Below are 17,484 nucleotides of genomic sequence, written 5' to 3'. Positions count from 1 at the left end.
ATCATTACCCTACAGTGACTACGTGTGGCAGTACAGTACAGTAATAATCCAGAACAATGTGCCTTTCTCTCTCTCATCTTCTCTCCCATGCTGCACTGTTTCTGTCCCTACTGTTGTCTGTGTTTTTCTGTCTCTTTATCTTTCTATCTCTCTCCTTCTCTAGTCTGATTCTCCAGCACAGTGCTTTGTCAGTTTGCTGATGTTGTTTGAAGCTGTTCCTGTGCTCTCCTGTAAAGTTCCCTGAGCACTATTCCCAGGGGGAGCAGTGAGTTCTCCCTGTTGATTTGACCAGTATTTGTCCCTCAAGCGACACCATTCAAAGCATTCCTGCCAGTCACTGTTTGTAGGGATGCCCTGATGAAGAGCTCATGCCCGAAATGTTGACTCTCCTGCTCCTCGATGCTGCTGGATCGGCTGTGCTTTTCCAGCGCCACACTTTTTGACTCAGTCACTCTTTGCACACTGGCTGTCATGTTTCCCTGTATAACAGCCAGTATCCTCTCATAGGCAGCTGTAAATACTCTGAGACTTCCTCATGCTGTCAGAAGTGGTTTCAAATATTTCATGCTTTCCTTTCTGTCCCTCTTCTTCCCCACCAACCCCCACTACCCCACCTTCTCTGGTCCACATCCTCTCCCTCTATCCTTCTCTCCTGTGTCTCAGTTCTACTCTTTTCTGCTTTTATCCTTTTGTGACTTTTTGTGTAACTGTCTATCTCTCTCCATCTATCTCCATCTCTTGCTCTTTGTCTACCTGTCTTTGTCTCTCTCCTTTTATGTGTCTATCCCTCCTCCATGTTTGTCTCCATTCTCCACTGGCCCCCCCTCCCCACCGCCCTCCCAGCTCTATCCTTCTCTCTCTTTCCATTCTACTCTCTCTGCCTTGGACATGACTGACACGCCCCCCACCTCCTTCACTGAACCGTATGGACCAGCTCTCACCTGCTATGTTCTGATACAGCACCAAAACTTTGATGTTGCCCACACCCCAGGGATCGAACGATCCTCAAACCCTCACTCCACGTTCCAGTCTATTTCTCAGCTACAAACTGCCCCTGCCGCATCACTCAGAATGCCTAGCTCTGCTTGACCAGTGCCCCATAGCCCTTTAGACTCATAGCAATGTACAGCATGTAACAGACCCTTTGGTCCAACTCGTCTATGCCGACCAGATATCCCAACCCAATCTAGTCCCACCAGCCAGTACCCGGCCCATATCCCTTCAAACCCTTCTTATTCATATATCCATCCAAATGCCTCTTAAATGTTACAATTGTACCAGCTTCCACCACATCCTCTGGCAGCTCATTCCATACACGTACTACCCTCTGCATGAAAAGTTGCCCCTTAGGTCTCTTTTATATCTTTCCCCTCTCACCCTAAACCTATGCTCTCTAGTTCTGGACTCCCTCACCCCAGCGAAAAGACTTTGCCTATTTATCCTATCCATGCCCCTCATAATTTTGTAAACCTCTATAAGATCACCCCTCTGCCTCCGACGCTCCAGGGAAAACAGCCCCAACCTGTTCAGCCTCTCCTGGATTTCCATGAGCAGGAACTTCCTCCAAAACAATACTGAGATGGACAAGACCATATCTACAGTCACTACCACAATCACTGTGCCCCTGTATCCATCCCTCTCCTTGGTCATTTTATGCATGCTGGGTTCACATGTCTCTGTGAGATGTAATTCGGATTGCCCTTGTATAACATTCTCATTCTCTTGTTGTTCCTTTGCTGCTGAAATGCCTGCATCAAAAACTTTAGTTCCAGGAGACAAGACCATTCCAAGAACCCACCAGACCACTCTCCAAACATCCGCTCTGCTTCTATCCTAACTTGCACCTGCTCTCACTCATCAGTCCCTGATCTACCTTAGCTCTGGAGTCTGGCTTCAATATTCTCCTCTTTCGTTTCCAATGTCTCAATCAACTTTGCCCTTGCCAATCTCTGTAACCTCATCCATTCCTAGCTCTCATGCCTCAAACTGACCTACAGTACCTCTCTGATTTACTTTGGTTCCTAGGCCTGAAACTCTGAAATTCCCTCTTGAAACCTTGCCACACCTCATTCCTTCCTCATTAAAACATACATCTTTGATCAAGTTTTTTCATTTACTATCCTAGGCGTGCATTTTAGGGCTTAGTTCCTGGTCTTTTGAGGAGCCCTGCAATGTTTGCTGCTCTCTTTTCTAAATGCAAATGTTGTGTCTCTGTTTTTCTCACCAACTGATTTTTAATTTGTCTGAAGATAAAATTAGTAAATTACCAACACATCTTTGTTATTGTTTGTTCCCATTAATGTCAAAATTATCCCGACATTCTTGCTGTATCTCCCTCCCTTCGTGTTTCTGTCTGTCTGCATTATTCTCTTTTTCTGTCTCTGTCCTCTTGAATCAATCACTCTCCTTTTCCCCGTTCTTGAGTTTGTCTCACTCTGACTTTAACCCCCACCCCCGTATCTCTCTCTATCACTTACTCTTTATTTCCTGACACATTCCAGTTTGTGTCTCTCCCTCGCTGTGTCACTCTATTTCTCTATCTCACTCTCTGTCTGTCTCACTATCCATTTTCCTCCCTCTATGCTTTCGATCTGTCTCAGTGTCCCTCCTTCCCTCCCTGTCTCTTTCTCTGTCTCACTCTCCATGTCTTTCCCTCCTTGTACACTGTCTGCCTCTTCCCTGTACACACACGCACTTTTTCTGTCTGTCTCTCGCTCTGTCTCACCCACTGTCTCCCTCCCTTTCCTGAACACACTTTCTCTTTCTATCTGTGTACCTGTCTCTCTTACTCTCTCCATCACCACCCCCCTTGCATTTCTGTACACTCATGCACTCTCCCTGTGAGTCTCTATTCCTCAATATCTGAGTAAGGGGGTGGGCACGCACGTTATAAAAGACTTTGGCAGGCAGATCTTGTTTTGAGTGATTTAGAACCTTTGGCAAATGCAGTCCATGTACAGAAGACAAAGACAGGGGATGGCAAGCTCGTGAGTGAAGTAATACAGTTGATGAAGGAGCTGCTCTGTACTTTCAGGCACTGTAAACCTCGCAACCGACCCTCCTTCCGGCAGATCCTCCTTCACTTGGACATTGCATCCGCTGACGTGCTGGGCACCCCCCAGGAAACCTATTTTAAATCTCAGGTAAGTGAGCAGGAAGACAGTCAGCGAGAAAGAGACCTGCCCCCCCCTCATGCTTGGATATTCGTGGGGACATTATCCCCATATCCCAACCAGTCTTAGAGATGCAGTCATAGAGTCATAGAGATGTACAGCATAGAAACAGACCCTTCAGTCCAACGAGTTCATTCCAACCAGGTATCCCAACCCAATCGAGTCCCACCTGCTAGCAACCGGCCCATACCTCTCCAAACCCTTCCTATTCATATACCCATCCAAATGCCTTTTAAATGTTGCAAATGTACTAGCCTCCACCACTTCCTCTGGCAGCACATTCCATACACATATCACCCTCTGTGTGAAAAAGTTGCCCCTTAGGTCTCTTTTAGATCTTTCCCCTCTCACCCTAAACCTATGCCCTCTAGTTCTGAACTCTCCCACTCCAGGAAAAAGACTTTGTCTATTTACCCTATACATGCCCCTCAAGATTTTATAAACCTCTATAATGTCACCCCTCAGCCTTCGATGCTCCAGGGAAAACAGCCCCAGCCTATTTAACCTCTCCCCATAGCTCAAATTCTCCAACCTTGGCAACATCCTCATAAATCTTTTCTAAACCCTTTCAAGTTTCACAACATCTTTCCGATAGGAAGGAGACCAGAATTGCACGCAATATTCCAACAGTGGTCTAAACAATGTCCTGTACAGCCACAATATGACCTCCCAACTCCTGTACTCAATACTCTGACCAATAAAAGAAAGCATACCAAACACCTTCTTCACTATCCTATCTACCTGCGATTCCATTTTGAAGGAGCTATGAACCTGCACTCCAAGATCTCTTTGTTCAGCAACACTCCCTAGGACCTCACCATTAAGTGTATAAGTCCTGCTAAGATTTGCTTTCCCAAAAATGCAGCGCCTCATATTTATCTCATTGGGAAAAGTAGACACACAAGTGGGAACATCAGAGAGCAGATGTGGCTGTGCTGCATTCCGTAGTCAAAAGAGTCTGCTCCCAGCTTCCCAACCTGGTGACCGGAATGAGGTTTTGTCAGGCTGCCCTAGAGCTGGTCTCCTAGCAATGAGGGAACATCTCATGTAGAAGAGGAAACCAGCAAGGGAAATAGGGTAAGGGCAACTGTTGTAAAGGTTGGAAATCAAACTTCTATTTTTTTGCAGCCCCCAAGCTGGATGGGACATGGGTTTGTTTGCCCTTCAGAGTCAAAGGTGACAATGACATGAAGAAAGTGTCATTGGGTCAAGGTGCAAGTGCAAGGTATAAATCTTATCATGCACCATGACACTTGCCCCTTCGGTGCCAGGGTGTGGGGATGGATATTTGCCAGGGCTCCTGATTGGAGTGCCTTCCGAGTGACCCTTGTCCTATGGGCGGCAAGGATTCATTCCTGTTCATTTGCGATGCTTATCCAGTTGAATACCCCACCACCAATCCTAGACCTCAAATCGCATGTGAAGAGTGGCCACCTTGGCTCTGGTAGCACAGACCAGGGTCTAATATTGTGTCTCGGTGTGAGTCCTTTGTACACAGTTGCACTTGTAAATAAAGGGCACATTTGATTTGCAGGCTGAATGGAGGGAAGAAGTGAAGAAGCACTTTGAAAAGATAAAGAGTGAAGGGACGTGCATTCATCGGTTAGATGAAGAATTAATCAGACGGAGGAGGGAGGAGCTAAGGTATGTGCTCTGCCTGACTCACAATGCAGTATATCCCCTGTAACTTTAATCCCAGGATTGAGAGTGTTAATTCCAGTCAGTCACCACATAATCCATTCAGGATTAGAGTGGTGCTGGAAAAGCACAGCAGGTCAGGCAGCATCCGAGCAGCAGGAAGTTTGACGTTTTGGGCAAAAGCCCTTCTTCAGGAATACCATCAGAAATCAGAAGACACACAGAAGAAAGTGGTGTGCTTTATTTCTTATATTTCATGGATGGATTATTGTTTGACATTTCCAGGTTGGGAAAAGGGAATTGCATGACTAGAAAGCAAAGGGTGGGGGTGAGGGTGAGTAACGATGGTGGCAATTGAGTCGGCAAACTTCATTCAAAGAGCTGCCCCCTTGATACACCTGTGCATGCACGTGGTGAGGGGCAGTCGAAGAACTGGAGATTCTAAGTGATGGGAAACCTAGATGTTTGTTTGTTTGCCAATGTTACAATTTTAACCCTTGTTGCTCAGAGAGGTTTCACAGTAATGTTAGAAACTCAGCGTTAATGTTAGAAACTCTGAGCTTGTGGGAGTGGATTTGGACAATCCTGGGGAAGCTACGGGACATTGTATCTGATGCAGTCACTTTGTCAGACAGCGGAGGACACTGTTCAGTCCCAGTACCTGTGTCTTTTGTTCCAGGCATGCCTTAGACATCAGAGAACACTACGAGAAGAAGCTGGAACGAGCAAACAATCTCTACATGGAACTGAGTGCGATCATGTTACAACTGGAAATCAGGGAGAAGGAACTCATACAGTATGTACAAAAGCCACTGTTGCAATCTGAACTTGTGTAAGACTGAGTGAAAACTGCTTCTGAAATGAGAGGGGGTAGGTCCTTGTTCTGGTTCAGTGCTGAAAATGTGTTGCTGGAAAAGCGCAGCAGGTCAGGCAGCATCCAAAGAGCAGGAGATTCGACCTGTTCTGGTTCAGTCCCCAGTTTGATACAACTGAGTGTCCTGCAAAGTCACGATGAGTGCAGTTGAGATTTAATGGAAATAAAATAATATCTGGATACTGCGGATGCTGGAGATCAAAATAAAAACAGAAAGTGCTGAAGGAATTCAGGAAGTCTGGCAGCATCTGTGCAGGGAGAGAAAAACCAGGGTTAATGTTTCGAGCCCAGTAGACCTCCTTCAGAAATTAAATGAGTCCTGAGGATTAGTTTGCAAATGGAGGGGACATTTATCATGTTTTCTCTGCTCCTGGAGCTGAACAGACCAGGTAGGCACAGCAAGCTTCCTTCCGCAATGTACATTAACAAGTCAGCGAGGATTTTACACCCGAAAGCTTTGTGGCCTCTCTTGCTGACAGTAGATTTTTTTATTTGCTGACTTTGCTTTTGAACTCAATCAAAATTTTCAGGCTGCCACAATGGAATTTGTACTTAGATTTTCTGGAATATTAGTTCAGAAACATAAACCCACCATAAGTTGCTGCCCACACCGTAACCTGCTCCAAATGCATTCAACTGATCGTCCCTGAGCTAGGTGGATATTGTTTTAAAGGGCAAGAGAGAGAGAGCCAGGTGCTATTGGCATTCACCTGAAAGCTGACTGACTACTTGTCTGCAGAGTGTGAAAACAAGAGAGAGGAGGGAGCCCAGGACAAATCTCTAGGTGGTACGCATGGAGGCCGTCCTCCAAAGGTGGGATTTGAGGAAGTAAAATTGCTAGAGGTACTCAGAGTATAATTGGATAGGTAGTGAATGCAGTCAGAAAGCAGCACGTCCCTTCATGTTGAACACGTCAACCGTCTCATATTCAAATGATGTGTGCATATATTAATTTACTTACATAGCTTCAAACCTCTCTGTCTGTAAACCCCTCCCACCCCTTCAATCTATTTACATTTATCTCTCATTTCTGCAGCATCGATATTATAATAACAGGCAGGGATATCATTCACTACTAGTTATAATTAAGCTCAACTGTAAGTAGGACCTGACTGGACCCATCCTCTATTAGATTCTAGGCTTTATTTTGGTTGTGGCATTGTCCCTCAGTAATCCCACCACCTCTCCTTTTCCCCTTTTTGATCAATCCTGATTTGGTTATATTACTTGTCTGATTGATTGTCTATGCATCCTACCCTCCTTCAACTTCTGTCCAAATCCTGATCTGTGCAGGATGAAAAACTTTGACTAAATGTACCATTCTTTTTCAGCAATATTCAGAATACTTTTTTTATGTTCTTGAAACAGGGGTATCATTGGCAAGGCCAGTATTTATTGTCAACCCCTATTGGCCTGTGAGAAGGGATGTTACTGAGGGTCTACCTGTTTCTTTAGAAACCTGTTCTACAGAATTATGTGGCGTGTAGCAGACCTTCCCATCATGACCACAACCTGCCACAATTTTCCCTTCAGAGTCAAAGGTGACAATGACATGAAGAAAGTGTCATTGGGTCAAGGTGCAAGTGCAAGGTATAAATCTTATCATGTACCATGACACTTGCCCCTTCACCCATTTCTTGGTCCCCAGGCAACCCAGGTTGCAAGATCTAGACCATTGTGTCACTTCTAAGTCTGGACCAGTCCTCACCCTTTTGACCATTTCATCAAGGGTCATGAGAACACCAGCTGTCAGGCAATGCATTTTGGCAGGAAGAAGAGAAGTGCTGAATATTATTTAAATGGAGATAGACTGCAGAAAGCTTTGGAACAGACGGATTTGGGAATCCTTGTGCTTGAATCACAAAAAGATAGTGGTCCAGGTTCAGTGGAAAATAAGGAAGGCAACTGGAACGTTGGCCTTTATTTCAAAGGGAATAGAGTACGAAAGTAGGGAGGTTTTGCTAAAATGATACAAAGAACTAATCAGACAACAGCTGCCTTATCTAAGGAAAGATATACTGGCATTGGAGCAGTCCAGAGAAATGTCCTCTTATCATGACAGGTTGAATAAATTGAACTCATTAGAATATAGATGAAAATTTGGGGCGGCACGGTGGCACAGTGGTTAGCACTGCTGCCTCACAGCGTCAGGGACCTGGGTTCAATTCCCGCCTCAGGCGACTGACTGTGTGGAGTTTGCACGTTCTCCCCGTGTCTGCGTGGGTTTCCTCCGGGTGCTCCGGTTTCCTCCCACAGTCCAAAGATGTGCGGGTCAGGTGAATTGGCCATGCTAAATTGCCCGTAGTGTTAGGTAAGGGGTATATGTAGGGGTATGGGTGGGTTGCGCTTCGGCGGCTCGGTGTGGACTTGTTGGGCCGAAGGGCCTGTTTCCACACTGTAAGTAATCTAATCTAGAAAGATGACCTTACTGAAAAATACAAGATTCTTAAGAGGATTTGACAGAGTAGATGCCAAAAAATTGCTTCCTCTTGTGGGAGAGTCGAGGACCAGAGGGCAGCATCTCAGAATAAAGGATCATAGGTTTAAGATACAAAGGATCTTTTTCTTTTGGAGGTTGGTGAATCTGTGGAATTCTTTACCATAGAGAGCTGTTGAGGCTGGGTCATTGAGTATATTGAGCTGAGATAGAAAGATTTTTAATCAGTAAGGGAATGTGGCTCATATGGATTTCAGTAAGGCGTTTGATAACGTTCCCCACAGTAGGCTATTGCACAAAATGCAGATATGTGGGATTGAGGGTAATTTAGCCGTTTGGATCAGAAGTTGGTTAGCTGAAAGACAGAGGCTGGTGGTTGATGGGAAATGTGCATCCCGGAGTTCAGTTACTAGTGGTGTACCGCAAAGATCTGTTTTGGGGCCATTGCTGTTTGTCACTTTTATAAATGAACTGAATGAGGGCGTAGAAGGATAGGTTAGTAAATTTGCAGATGACACGAAGGTTGGTGGAGTTGTGGATAATGCCGAAGGATGTTGCAAGTTACAGAGGGACAGAGATAAGCTCCAGAGCTGGGCTGAGAGATGGCAAATGGAGTATAATGCGGAAAAGTGTGAAGTGATTCACTTTGGAAGGAACAGGAATAAAGAGTACTCGGCTAATGGTAAGATTCTTGGTAGTGTAGATGAGCAGAGATCTGTGTCCATGTATATAGATCCCTGAAAGTTGCCACCCAGGTTGATAGGATTGTTATGAAGGCATATGGTGTGTTAGCTTTTATTGTTAGAGGGATTGAGTTTCGGAGCCAATTAGGTCATGTTGCAGCTTTACAAAAATCTGGTACGACTGCACTTGGAGTATTGCGTACAGTTCTAGTCACCACATTATAGGAAGGATGTGAAAACCTTGGAGAGGATTCAGAGGAGATTTACTAGGATGTTGCCTGGTATGGAGGGAAGGTCTTTTTGATCAGAAAGGCTGAGGGACTTGAGGCTGTTTTCAGTAGAGAGAAGATGGTTGAGAGGTGACTTAATTGAGACAAAAAAGATAATCAGAGGGTTTGATAGGGTGGATAGTGAGAGCCTTTTTCTTTGGATAATTGATGGCTAGCAGGAGGGAATATAGCTTTAAATTGAGGGGCGATAGATGTCAGATGTAGTTTATTTACTCAGTGATAAGGGCGTGGAACACCCTGCCCACAACAGGAGCAGACTCGCCAACTTTAAGGGCATTTAGATGGTCATTGGATAAACATATGGATGAAAGTGAAATAGTGGCGGCTACATGTGCTTCAGATTGGTTCCACATGTTGGCAAAACATCGAGTACTATTCTGTGCTGTAATGTTCTGTGTTCTATGAATCCCTCAGGATTATGAGGAAAAGGCAGGCAAGTGCAGTTAAGGATTATCAAACCAACCACTGATTTCATTGAATGGCAGAGATTTTTGGATGGGTTAAACAGCCTACTTCAGCTCCAATATTTTATGACTAGGCCAGGCCAGAAGGATGCTGCTGTTAATTGTCTGCTGCTGGAGCTACCTCCCCTTCCCTATCCCGTGAATCCAGCACCAATCTCCCTCACTGACTGAGCACAGGTCTTTACCCACCAGCACTGAGCATGGCCTTGTACTCTTTCCTGAGGCCTGAGACGTTTTTGTGGTGTTGCAGGCGTGAACAAGCTGTGGAGAAGAAATACCCTGGGTCATACAAGCGACACCTGGTCAGGCCAATCATTCGCACCAATGCCGTCGAGAAACTGATCAAAAAGAAAGCCTCAAGCCACAAACCTGGAGCCCAGGGCAAGCGGTAAGTGTTGGCTCACAAGTGGTAGGACATGTAGCAACCGTCAGTGCAGTCAGAAAACGGGGCAATGTGGTATAATCTACCAGGCTGAGCACCCAGAGATAAGAAGGTGGGATAAGGCTGAAAAACTCTCTTGTTGGTTACAATGAAATGATGAGAGGAATGGCCTTTAGCCACACATTAAACCTTGTCATTTTTTGTGTGTGAACGGACAACGTGGTTGCTTACCCAAAGGCAGGGCTGTGCCCTCTGCTCCCAATCATCACCACTGAGAGAAGGAAGGCTTGTTAGTTATCAACAGGAGAGCAGAACCATGACAGGAGAGTCCATTACATGCTCTCCCTCTCCCCGCCCCATCCCCCTCCCCCGGCCCCTCCCTCGCCCTCTCCCTGGCGCGCGCGGAGCACGTGCTGGCCGTCGGTTACTGCGTGCCTTTCCCTGGCGCGCGCGGAGCACGTGCTGGTTGTCGGTTACTGCGTGCCTCTCCCTGGCGCGCGCGGAGCACGTGCTGGCCGTCGGTTACTGCGTGCCTCTCCCTGGCGCGCGCGGAGCACGTGCTGGCCGTCGGTTACTGCGTGCCTCTCCCTGGCGCGCGCGGAGCACGTGCTGGCCGTCGGTTACTGCGTGCCTCTCCCTGGCGCGCGCGGAGCACGTGCTGGCCGTCGGTTACTGCGTGCCTCTCCCTGGCGCGCGGAGCACGTGCTGGCCGTCGGTTACTGCGTGCCTCTCCCTGGCGCGCGGAGCACGTGCTGGCCGTCGGTTACTGCGTGCCTTGAACGTGTTGATGTCTGTCTCTTCCCCGCAGGCCTGACCTGCTGAGGTCGGACGCCATCGTGCCCAGCGCGGAGCTTGTCGGCCCGTCGCACTCGCCCGTCTCGGGCAGCCCCAAGACGTCGACGCCGCCGGGGAAGGCGAGGTACCGCGCCAAGCCCAGGCACCGGCGCGGCAACAGCAAAGGCAGCCACCACGAGTTTGCGGGAGGAGTCCCGCGGGGGGCTGCCCCGGTCCCAGCTCCAGGCCCGGCCCCGGAGGAGTGCGCCCTGCAGCGGCTCGGCGACGCCGCCAGCTGCGCCCACAGCCTCAAGTACTTCGGCCCAGCGGCGGCGCTGAGGAGCCCTCACACCGACTGCCAGCCGTGCAAGGTGGCCGGCTCCAGCCCCGACCTCATCCCCACCACGCTGGCGGCGAGCTGCCGGAGGGGCTCCGGCTCCGGCGGAGGGGCCGCCGCCTGCCAGGCCTGCCGGGGGCCCACCAAGGCCGAGGGCAGGGCGCGGAGGGCGGCCGGCAGGTGCGAGGTGCTCCCGGCGGGCGGGCCGGCTCTCCCACCGTCAGGACTGGCCGAGGCCCAGCGAGTGAGCGACAGGCTTCGGGAGAGCGGCGGGAGCACGGAGGAGAAGCAGGGCTGCAGGACAGGGTCTTCCTTGGGTACCCCTCAGCAACTCACCGCACCCACACTACCTCGCAAGATGGGAGCCCTCAGAAAGGAGGTAAGGCGGCGGTCGGTCCCAACCTGACAAACCTCGAACTTAATTGCCTTTCTCCCCCCCCCCAGAGTAACCACCGCTAGGTTATTAAACATCCAATTGAGTATTGACAAGCAAAACCCATTATGGTCAATGCAAGCCATGGAAGGTCAGGGGTTAGGGAGAGCAGGAAGGGACGGAATCAAAATAGATTTGGAGCTGGAAATACTGTGGTACCCACCTCTCTCTCTCTCTCTCTCTCTCTCTCTCTCTCAAAAGCATCAACTGCATTGATGGACACCACATGCTCCTTGGAGTCATAGAGATGTACAACACGACACAGAAACAGACCCTTCGCTCCAACTCGTCCATGCCGACCAGATATCCCAACCCAATCTAGTCCCGTTTGCCAGCATGTGCCACGTATCCCTCTAAACCCTTCGTATTCGTCATCCTGATACCTTTTAAATGTTGCAGTTGTACCAGCTACCACCACTTCCTCTGGCAGCTCATTCCATACACGTATCACCCTCTGTGTGAAAAAGTTGCCCCTTAGGTCTCTTTTGAATTTTCCCCTCTCACCCTAAACCCATGTCCTCTGGTTTTGGATTCTAGTGCTCCAGCAATCCATCATTTTTGTACAGTTTGTGAACTCTCAAGAGTATGCTTTATTGATTTTCTTTTTTGAGTTCACCTGTTTATTCTAACATACCCTTACTGAAACATTGAAAAGGACTGTTTGTGAACAGTGGGACATCCAAAAATATTTTGCAGCATTGATCTGAAGAAAAGGTCCTGAGTTACCAGGGTCCTACTGTATATTGGCTGACTGAAGAACCTCAGGCTGGAAGGAGCTGCTCTGCGAGTCAGTTTGTTGATAGCTCTGTCCTCTTTTGCACATCACTGTTGATACTCTTGACTGGTTTCTGTTTGAAAGCTGCAACTTTCAAAGGTAAAAACAATGACTGCAGATGCTGGAAACCAGATTCTGGATTAGTGGTGCTGGAAAAGCACAGCAGTTCAGGCAGCATCCAACGAGCAGCGAAATCGACGTTTCGGGCAAAGGCCCTTCATCAGGAATAAAGCTTACTGCAACAAAGATCTACAATGCTGATTTTACTTTTACTCCTTCGTAGGGTGTAGGTGTCACTGGCTAAATGGCATTTATTGTCTGTCCTTAGTTACCCTCAAGAAGGTGGCAGTGAGTTGCCTCAAACCATATGCAGTAGGTTGACCCAGAATGCCCTTGAGGGGGAGAATTCCAGGCAACCGACCCAGCGACAGTGTAGGTACAGTGGTATATTTCCAAGTCAGGATGAAGTGGATTGGAGGGGAACTTGCAGATGGAGTCATTCATATAGCACGGAAACACACTCTTAGGACCAACTTGTCCATGCCAACCTGATGTCCTAAACTGATCTAGTTCCATTTACCAGCATTTGTCTTGCGTCCCCCTCAACTCTTCCTATTTATGTACCTGTCGAGATACTTTTTAAATGTTGTAATTGTCCCCACCTCTACTGCTTCCAGCAGCTTTTTCTATACACTCCTCACTCTCTGCGTGAAATAGTTGCCCCTGTATCTCTTTTTAAGTCTTTTTTTTCCCCCCCACCTTAAACAAATGATACCTAGTTTTGGACTCTGCTATCCTGGGGAAAAGACCTTGGTTATTCACCCTATCCATGCCCCTTGTGATTTAATGGACCTCGATAATGTCAACCCTTAGCATCTGCCGGTCCAGGAGGAAAAAACTCCAGCTGTTGGTCTGTCCTTATCTCAGGCAGCATCCTTGTAAATCTTTTCTGAACTTTCAAGTTTAGCAACATCTTTCCTGTTGCAGGGAGACCAGAATTGAATGCAGTGTTCTAAAAGTAGCCTAAACAATGTCTTGTACAGCAGCTATATGACATTCCAACCCCTTTGTTCAGTGCATTGACCAGTGAAGGCAGATGTGCCAAATGCTTTCAGAGCACAATGCACCTGCACTTCTCGGTCTCTTTGTTCAGCAACATTTAACTCCTCGCATTTATTTCAATTTAACTTCATCTGTCATTCCTCGGCCCATTGCCCATCTGTCCCTTGAATACATTCCCATGTGCAACTCTTTCTTGGGTATTTATTATTCTTTACATAAACCACCCCTGATCCCCCTCAATTAGATTCCAGAGTGTAACTCACATAGAATAACTGATATTCTATGTGTAAACTGTGCTGATCCCCTCAACTATACTCTTATCTGTAACACATTCCCGTCCTTGTCAGTCTAGATGGAAATGGTCTTAGGTTTGGAAGTAGTGTCTAAAGATCTTGGGTGAATGTCTGCAATGCATCTTGTAGATAGTACACATTGCTGCAACTGAGCGTCAGTGATGGAGGGATTGGATGCTTTTAATGTCATGCCAACTAAGCGAGCTGCTTTGTCCTGAATGCTGTCAAGCTGCTTGTGTTGTTGGAGTTGCACTCATCCAGATAGATGGGGGAGTATTCCATTAACCTCCAGACTTGTGTCTTGTTTTTGCTGGATAGGCTTTGGGGAGTCAGGAGGTAAGTTACTTGCTGTAGTATTCTAAATCTTTGACCTGCTCTTATAGCCACTGTGTTGTTGTGGCGAGGTCACTTGAGTTTCTGGTCAATGGTGGCCCCTCCAGAATTTGGTAGTGGGGGAATTCATGGATAACACCACTGAATGTCAAGAAGCAATGGTTAGGTTCTCTCTTTATTGGAGATGGTATTTCCTAGTACTTGGGTGGCACAAATGTTACTTGCCACTTGCCAGCCCAAACCTGGATATTGTCCATGTCTTGTTGCTTTGAACATGGACTGCTTCAGTATCTGAGAAATTGTGAGTGATGCTGAACATTGTGCACTCATAGCGAATATCCCCACTTCTGACCTTATGGAGAGGAGTTCATTGCTGAAGCAGCTGAAGATCGTTGAATCTAGGACTCTCCCCTAAGGAACACCTGCAGAGAAATCCCTGAGCTGAGATGACTGACTACCCACAACCACAACCATCTTTCTATATGCCAGATATGATTCCAGTGGAGAGTGCGCTCCCATTGCACTAATGCATCTAACCTACACGTCCCTGCACACTGGGCAAATTAGCATGCCCAATTTACCTAACCTGCACGTCTTTGGACTGTGGGAAGAAACCGGAGCACTTAATTGCAAGTTTATATTGGATTTCTATCTAATTTAGAGGAGGTTTGATTTTGTTACAACCGGAACACCTGGAGGAAACCCACATGGACACGGGGAGAAGGTGCAAGCTCCACACAGACAGTCACCTGAGGCTGTAATTGAGCCCAGGTCCCTGATGCTGTGAGGCAGCAGTGCTAACCACCCAAGGAGAGACAAATCGGAGAATGCTAATTTTAACGACGACATTGTCAGACAGGGGTTCATAGGAATGTGAAGCACAGGAATGACAGATAAACAGGACTTGATAGAAGCAGTAGAGTTCACCTTATGGAAGGTTGAAGGCTGGCCAGTGATCCATCAAAACGGTTGCATGTCAAGCCAGCTAAGGCACCAAGGTGGGATTGAGCACAACTGAGCTGACAACCTAAAGTATCCTCTGCACCATCGTTTAGTCACAACTTTACAACACTGCCCATTCTAATCTGTGGGATCTGTGATTAATTGCAAACCGAGGGAGGCTGTCCTAACTGTGTCCCTTATTATATGTATAACTTTTTTTTAAAAAAGGCATTTTTTGTTTAAGCTTTGTGTTTCACTCATCAGAATAGTTCACAAGATTACCAACATAAGGGGGAAATCAACATTTCTACTGAGATGGCAGCGTTGGTTGGCAAGTAGACTTTAGTTGGTAGAGGCATTGCCATGGAGAATGCATCAGTTAACAATGACTGACAGGTAGACTACCAGGCTTAGTTTGAGTTTTTAACCGGGCAGGTTGACTCTGGTCAGGGCATTTTTCTGCAAAATTAGCCAACAAATGATTGTCGGCTATTTTGTTGAGTTGAAACAGATGCAATGTATGTACGTGTTCTTGCTGTCTGTAAAAATCAGGCCCTGTGTATTTATGTGTGTAACGTAGAGTCATAGTGATGTACAGCACGGAAACAGACCCTTCGGTCCAACTTGTCCTAGTTGACCAGTCATCCCAACTCAATCTAGTCCCATTTGCCGGCACCTGGTCCATATCCCTCCAAACCCTTCCTATTCACATGCCCATCCAGATGCCTTTTAAAGGTTGAAATTGTACTAGCTTCCACCACTTCCTCTGTTGGCTCATTCCATACACGCACCACCCTCTGCATGAAAAAGTTGCCTCTTAGGTCTCTTTTACATCTTTCCCCTCTCATCCTAAACCTAAGCCCTCTAGTTCTGGACGCCCCCACCCCAGGGAAAATACTTTGCCTGTTTATCCTATCCATGTCCCTCATGATTTTATAAACCTCTATAAGGTCACACCTCAGCCATTGCTCCAGGGAAAACAGCCCCAGCCTGTTCAGCCTCTCTCTATTGCTCAAATCTTCCAACCCTGGCAATATCCTTAAATCTTTTCTGAACCCTTTCAAGTTTCACAACGTCTTTCCGATAGGAAGGAGACCAGACCAATATTCCAACAGTGGCCTAACCAATGTCCTGTACAGCCGCAACATGACATCCTAACTCCTGTACTCAATACTCTGACCGATAAAGGAAAGCATACCAAATGCCGCCTTCACTATCCTATCTACCTGCGACTCCACTTTCAGTGAGCTATGAACCTACACTCCAAGCTCTTTGTTCAGCAACACTTCCTAGGACCTGACCATTAAGTGTATAAGTCCTGCTAAATTTGCTTTCCCAAAATGCAGCACCTCACATTTATTTAAATTAAACTCTTATCTGCCACACCTTAGCCCATTGGCTCACCTGATCAAGATCCAGTTGTAATCTGAGGCAACCTTCTTCGCTATCCAGTACACCTCCAATTTTGGTGTCATCTGCAAACTTGCTAACTATACCTCTTAAGCTCACATCCAAGTCATTTATATAAATGACGAAAAGTAGTGGACCCAGCACCGATCCTAGTGGCACTCCACTGGTCACAGGCTGCACCACACTCAAGAGTTTGAGTGACAATCCTAAATTGGTTGCCACTGTGATCCTATGCATACTTCAGATTATTTAGCAACTGTTGTTGTGGATTTGAGAGTCTTAGCTAATGTAACTGATGTAAGCTTGGTGTCTTCAATGTATGGGACACAGAATTACATTGTTTTCTTTTGATCACAGGATGGAGACGATTCCTCTGAAGAAGAGGAGGGAGAAGTGGACAGTGAAGTTGAGTTTCCACGTAGGCAGAGGTAAGATGTCAAATGTAGCCATTCTGTAAAATTTCCTCCCTCACCTTCTGACCGTTTCAAGTGCTTGTTACCAACAGAGAGATCGAGGCGTAACTTTAAGCAAGATAACTTACGAGTAACTCTAATCAACAAATGAAGAACATGGTGTGAGGGCTGGTAATCAGTTCTAGACTACAATCATAGAATCGAGCAGCAAAGAATGAGCCCTTACGGCTCCTCATATCTCTGCTAGCTCAATGAAAGAGCTACTCAATTACTCAAACTCCCTCAGTTCTTCCCTTTTGGAAAACTTTCTTTTTAAGTATAGTGTCAGTACTCTCCTCTCCCTCAGCATCCGAACCTCACCCAGTGAAGAAGCAGGTTTGTGATTGAGGAACAAGTAGGAACACCCATCATTGATCTCTGCGTTCTCTGAGGGTGTCTGCTGCTCATTGTTGTTCAGATCTCCAGGTGGATGAACACAAACACAAAAAGAAAGTAACTGAAGCAGGCAACACGCACGCTCAATTAATTCAATAAGATCAAGACTGATCTTCTACCTCCATTGCATCCTTCTACCCTCTCCTCATATCCCTTATGTTTCCCAGTTCCCAAAATCTCCAAGTGAGTGTCCACAGCACTCAAGGATAGAAAATGTCACCTCAGCTCTGTCCTAAATGGCTAACTCCTTATTCTGAGACTGTAATCCTTATTTCTGGACTCCCTAATTGCTCGAAACATTCCCCTAGCATCCACCCTATCAAATTTGTTTAGGAA

The 17,484-nt window shown here is 46.8% G+C and overlaps 1 protein-coding gene across 1 annotated transcript in view; it reads left to right on the top strand.

Annotated features, from left to right (window-relative positions):
• Positions 1-17,484, top strand: part of LOC132817670 (mitogen-activated protein kinase kinase kinase 13-like) — a 67,863-nt gene that overhangs the window by 42,092 nt on the left and 8,287 nt on the right. The window contains exons 6-11 of the mRNA XM_060828169.1: positions 3,035-3,143; positions 4,708-4,817; positions 5,491-5,607; positions 9,810-9,947; positions 10,750-11,431; positions 16,658-16,728. Of these exons, the coding sequence (XP_060684152.1) occupies positions 3,035-3,143; positions 4,708-4,817; positions 5,491-5,607; positions 9,810-9,947; positions 10,750-11,431; positions 16,658-16,728 (1,227 nt within the window). The remainder of the gene's footprint in view (positions 1-3,034; positions 3,144-4,707; positions 4,818-5,490; positions 5,608-9,809; positions 9,948-10,749; positions 11,432-16,657; positions 16,729-17,484) is intronic.

The sequence above is a fragment of the Hemiscyllium ocellatum genome, chromosome 7 (assembly GCF_020745735.1).
Source record: "Hemiscyllium ocellatum isolate sHemOce1 chromosome 7, sHemOce1.pat.X.cur, whole genome shotgun sequence".
NCBI lineage: Eukaryota > Metazoa > Chordata > Chondrichthyes > Orectolobiformes > Hemiscylliidae > Hemiscyllium > Hemiscyllium ocellatum.
Note: the sequence above shows the minus strand (reverse complement) of the source record. Positions and strands in the feature narration are given on the sequence as shown.